This window comes from Temnothorax nylanderi, unplaced genomic scaffold (assembly GCF_030848795.1).
Source record: "Temnothorax nylanderi isolate EJ_2023f unplaced genomic scaffold, tnyl_v1.0 TNYL_tig0009_pilon, whole genome shotgun sequence".
NCBI classification, from domain to species: Eukaryota; Metazoa; Arthropoda; class Insecta; order Hymenoptera; family Formicidae; genus Temnothorax; species Temnothorax nylanderi.
The window spans coordinates 156,501-162,500 of NW_027249071.1; the positions used below are offsets into that span (position 1 = coordinate 156,501).

The window sequence follows — 6,000 nt, forward strand, 5'->3', positions numbered from 1 at the left end:
ATCGTTTGCATATTACGAGAAACATTAAATATAATATTTTATTATTTTTGCTTCAAAAATTTAATTTGCTAAAAAAATATTATTTTCAATTACTTACATATTAAATATCAATTATTTAATATTTTGAAAATTATTGTTATCTCGATGCTTTTGTTAATTAATTTTCAACTTCGACATGCGTTCGAATAATTTTACTTTTTGCCAGATCTGGAATTGATACTGCATCTCTGCGAGCATCCATCACAAAATCCACTGCGCGAGATAAAAGCGAATTCATAGTTTGGGATATGAAAAGTTCGTAATGTAGAGACGGCTTTTCGGTTTTCCATTTCTGTTTTCGGAAATCCAATGCCGCCCGGTTATGACATAACCGTTGCTAACGCGACGACGCGTTTGACGGGACGCGCCACAACGCGACGCGACGACAACGCATTCCGATGTTATAAACGGCTTGGCCCAGATTCGGATACGGTGTTTACCCGTCGCGGACCTAGCGGATCTTATTTCTGGCATTTCCCTCGGCGAGGCCGCCGCGAAAACTCCGCGGGTCCTCTCAGGATCCTCCGCTTCGCGGCACCCGGCTGACTCAGCCGTAAAAATAGTTATCATCTTCACTTGCGGCATTTGCCGCGGGTGTATCATGACACCCGCGCGCTCGTCACGTTGCGTCGTAACCGGAGTTGCTATAGCGCGATAACGTCTGTACGGGATACCTTGCATTAATTTCAGGAAGTGTTGACGTTGCGCAAGGTGTTCTAAAAAGAGGCATCGGTATTATTAAACAGCGCCTGACAGCAATAACACGACATAAACATCCGCTTTGTGTGTTCGATTTACTTCAATTAAATTTCTCTTAAATTTCAATAAATAAATAATTATATTGAAATATTAAAAATTATCTGAAATGTAAAGCGTCCTGTTACATAAATGCTTCAATTGTTCGGCTAATTTGAAGTCTTTTTCGTGATTCGTTAAAAGTACAGTTGGTTATCTTTTATGTATATATATATATTCAAGTTAATGAAGTACTTTGGCATTACCATGTCGTTTATCAACGATTATTGCCACATTTAATCTATCAGTAACTAATATTTATTTTCAAGAAAACAATAGCGTTTCTTTGACAGATTGTTATTGTGTAATATAGTCATTTATATTTTAATAATATATTATTGACACAATATTTTTTATGACATCACTGCTGTAGTGCATAATCAGATACCGCAATACTTTCGAGGAATCGACCGTAAACATCGGTGTTGTAACGTCAGGCGTATCGAGTATTCGACGTAGTATTGTTACAGCAGCATCTCAAGCATCATAATGCTTGGAACGACTTTGTGGGTTAGACAATCGGTGCGCCATCGCTCTCACGACCGAACGAAAACAATCGGACAATGTCCGAAAATATCCCGCGTCTTCAAGAACTCCGCATGATTCTTGTCTCCCCTCGAATGTGCTCCCGATCGATACTCGTTACACGCGCGAGAACGCTCTTTTACATAATATTTGGCCTGCGGAAAATGAATTCGTCTAGACGGGTGAAAGAGAAAACGCCGCTCTGGCGCTCGACTAGTAGATAATGACGCGGCATGGTCAGACACTCGTATCGACCACCGTGCACTTGGCATCGGACTTTCGATTTAAGTGCATCGTGCGCGGTTGTATTATGATTTGAATCGAAATCAACAGAGAATGAACTATACACATATCGCTGTAAAAAAAGGCAAGATACTCAGTCAATCTGAAATAAAACAAATATGCAGAGCGGAAGTAGAATGGCCGGAAAAGTAAAGGGTTAAAAGAGAGCGGCAGTTTCATAAGATTAGCTACAATTATCTTGCCAATAAATCATTTTTGTTTTATTCGCTTATATTGATGTGTACCTTCGTTCGCCTTATCATCTCGACTTTCACTCTCACCAGATGTATAATCTTTGAAAATATTTTTTCCTCTCGTTGGAACATTATGCCAAACGTCTATTTAGTACTCAGAATTCTTCGACGTACGTGACACGACGTAATTAATGTTTCTACTGTGTATCAATCGCGCGAACGACAAGCCTCGGGAGGCGAGCGACAATTTCTCCTCTTATCTGATCGGCAAAAAAAAAAATGAATCTGGAGCATCGTGCATGCATATCGCGCTCGTGTTTTACCCGAGATAAAAATTCTCCGCCGGAAATTTCTCTTTCGCTCGCGCGGTTTTGTTCGTCCTCTTCCTCTTTTTTTTTGTCCTGTCGCTTGTGGGAGAAACGCCTCGTCGACATGCTCGACGAGAAACGCCTCGAAATCGGGACGACACGATGCACACAACTCGCGATTTTCTTCTCCTCAGCTCTGCCATTTGTGCCAAGATTTCACCCTCGCGATAACGCAAAGTGCACTCACCGATTAACTTGCGGGAGAAATGCAAGCAAAGTACTTTACAGGATATATAATCAAGTTGTTTTATCGCAATCTCTGGTATCTTTTTGAAATAAATTCTCATTTGTGGTTTTGCTATTTACTGAAATAACAAACAAATCGTAAAAAATTATATAATATTGTCTCTCGTACTGTGATTTAGAAGTTAATTATGATTTATAATACAAATCATATATTATGAAATTTATTATTTTATTTTACTTATCGATATATCGATGCATCGATGTACATGGTAAAATTAATGAAAATGTTTACTCATTACATGTATATAATTAAAAGCTAAAACATTCGTGATATGATATTTGGCAATATTTGTCATTGAATAGTATATTGATTATTTAGCAATATTAAGTACCTTGCTCAAAGGCATTTTCTGATAAACGAGGCCGTGATGTTCTTTGAAACAAGGCAATGTTTAATTCTCTTTAAGATTTAATCCGGCATATGTACTGGCTATAAAGATAACGCCGATGATATCGCGACGATTAAATTACAGTACACAGACACATATTAAAGATATCTAGATTCTAGATCTTTAAAATATACACTTTTATTATTCAATAAATGAGCGATAAATAAACAGTATTCGACAATGTTACCTATAAATAATGTTTTTTTGCATTTTAGCACAATTTATGTCCCCTTTTTTTCTTCATTTATTAGATTATTATTTATCGTGTAACATTACATTTTCAATAATTTGGATTGTTTTCCTCCAGATTATAAATCGTGTATACACGTATTTTTTTATATATTTATATTTATTTTATCTTTTTATATATTTATCTTTGTACATTTTGTCTTATTTATTGTCGTATCTCATAAATTGGAGAAAGCAAGCGTATGATATTAAAGTTTGACACGTAACGTTATTAACATTGTTCGTCAACTTTGCTCTATTCTTCTTTTGTTCACCTTCGCGTTATCTAATCTCGTCTGGAAATCACTGAATTGATAAAAGCGACGAGTTCTGAATTCGTTTGCGCTTGCGTGAACGTGACGCGACAAATGTCACTTACTTGTGACCATTTTAAGAATATTGCCGCAGCGTTACGTTTAAACCTTTAATGGTCCGACCTTTGCTTAACGAGTATAAAATTTTAACCCTCTCTTTACATTATATGCTTTTAGATAAATTTTATTAAGTTTTGTCGAAGCAAAGGGCCACTTTTCATCCAGAAACCTCTCGTACTCTCTTCTTTTTTCTGTGTGTGATCCGTAATGGTGCACATTTAGATCATTAATTCTTAAATGTGGAATTACAATCACAATTTCTTACCGAGATTTTTACTTACAAGAGGAATACGTCAATCAGTACATAGTCATTTAGAAACGAGTTATCATTTCACTTTACGAGCACTATTTACGATAAAGTACTTATATAAGTAAAACTGAAGGTCGCATGTGTGTTCTATATTTTTAAAATGATTAAAAAGTCTAGGCGGTCTTTGATACGCCTATTGTAATTTAATCGTCGCGATAGCATCGGCTTTATCTTTATCATTTATCTTAATCACTTTATACGCTAGATACGGAAGTAAAAAGTTTTTAAGATACATACTCATTTCGAATATATTTTTCTAGATAATGTTAAAAAAAAATCTTGTTTTTTCGTCAGAATAAGTTGAAAGTTTTCTCAAAAGGACGCACTTCTGAAGGTCGATCTCTTATTCTTCTCAGGTTCATGGGAGTGTGCGTGCACGAGGGTCAGCTGCATGCGTTAACGGAGTACATTAACGGCGGCAGCCTGGAGCAGCTGATCATGTCGCGACACACGTCGTTGCCGCATCTCGTCCGGATGAATCTGGCGAGGGACGTAGCCCGCGGTATGGCCTATCTACACAGCCGCGGCATCTTCCATCGCGATCTCACGTCGAAGAACGTGCTAATCAAGAATAAGGACGAGTGCAACAACGAGATGACAGCGGTGGTGGGCGATTTCGGTCTGGCCGCGAAGATACCCGATCCCAGCACAGGCTACCGCCTCAGCACCGTCGGCAGCCCTTACTGGATGTCGCCCGAGTGCCTCAAGGGCCAGTGGTACGATCACAGATCCGACGTATTCTCCTTCGGCATCGTCGTGTGCGAGCTGATCGGCCGCGTGCCGGCGGATCCGGACGTTCTGCCACGCTCAGATAACTTTGGCCTCGATTACCTGGCCGTGGCGGAGATCTGCGCGGCGGCCGATCCACCGCCCGCCTTCCTCCAACTCGCCTTCAATTGCTGCACGGTGAGTATGATGATATCTAACTGTAAAGGCATGCAACGCGGATACGGTGCGAATGATCGGAGATTAGTGTAGCTGTTACCAGATTGAGAGTACGATGTACGCACGCACGCACACACGCACGCACGAAATATCTGATGCAGATAGTTATTAAATTTTATTATTCGTTATCAATCAGTAAATGAAGTCTTACTAATTGAATTTTTTATTTATTAATTGCGGATTACAAATGGTGCGATTATTTATTTGCAGTATGAACCCAAGTCCAGGCCGACCTTTCCGGAAATCACGACTAGCTTGGAGACCATGATAGCGGCCTGCGAGGAGGAGTTGAAGAATAACATCGGTAAACGGCAGTCGACCATCGATCCAACGCTGATGTCCAGCATGGACGAAATTGCGCGGGAAGGACGCACGACGAAGCGGCGTACCGCAAAACTCAGAAGTCAATCGGCTGACGCGAGAGGTTGTGACAATGCGACGCCGTCAGATAAGGCGAGATGCCATTCCGCCAGGCGAGTGGGCGAGCTCGCTAGCCGCCGCGATCCGCATTACAGGCCGATGACGGCGAATCCGTTTCACGCATTGGGCGGCGTCAAGAAAATCCTCGGCGACTTATTCTCCAGCTGTCTGGAGCTGCCCTCGTTGGAGGACGTGCGACCAAGCGTCACCGACAGCGCGTGCAGCAAGTTCAAGCCGGCGCAAAACGATAGCATTGCTAAAATTCTGGACAGAAAGAAGCCAAATTCTGAACCGAGCAGTCCTACTGCCAGAAAAAAATGGGAGAGAAAGGTAGGTGCACAGGTTAATGCACAGAGCATAAATGATTAAGCGTATTCCTTAGATTAAAAGTACTTCGTTGTATTACACAAGTTTAAAGTTTCAATTATTGTAAACGTTTAAAGATATTGTGCTGTTATTATATGTACTAACGCATGTACACGTATGTTTTTAGGTTGCTACCAAGGTGGGAGCCGCGAGCCTGTTCGCCCATCCGCTCTTCCGAGACGGTTGGGAGCCGCGAAGACGCGGCAGCTGCGAATCAGGCTTCTGGAGCTGCGTCGGTGAGGACCTGAGTCCAGAGCCGCCGAATCGACGGCATACATCGACCCTTAGCAGCTCGGCAGCGAGCAGTCTATTCCTGCTGGACGACCATCGGACCAGTTCGATTTACACGGACTCCTCCGAGGACATTGCCAGCTTAGGCGGCGGCGATTCCCTCTGGGAGGACCGATTGAATGGTATCGGCTCGTCGAGCAAGACCATCTCGAAGATCGTCGAGTACTTCGAGAGGAAGCAAGCGGGCAGACTCGGCGATCACGGCGACGCTGCTGGTCCTAGCCGCCT

At 41.7% G+C, this 6,000-nt stretch overlaps 1 protein-coding gene across 1 annotated transcript in view; it reads left to right on the forward strand.

Moving 5' to 3' along the window:
* The window catches only part of Cdi (center divider), a 32,884-nt gene that overhangs the window by 23,985 nt on the left and 2,899 nt on the right, over positions 1–6,000 (forward strand). The window contains exons 4-6 of the mRNA XM_071725310.1: positions 4,107–4,656; positions 4,906–5,445; positions 5,609–6,000. The exon at positions 5,609–6,000 is cut by the window's right edge and continues 2,899 nt beyond it. Of these exons, the coding sequence (XP_071581411.1) occupies positions 4,107–4,656; positions 4,906–5,445; positions 5,609–6,000 (1,482 nt within the window). The remainder of the gene's footprint in view (positions 1–4,106; positions 4,657–4,905; positions 5,446–5,608) is intronic.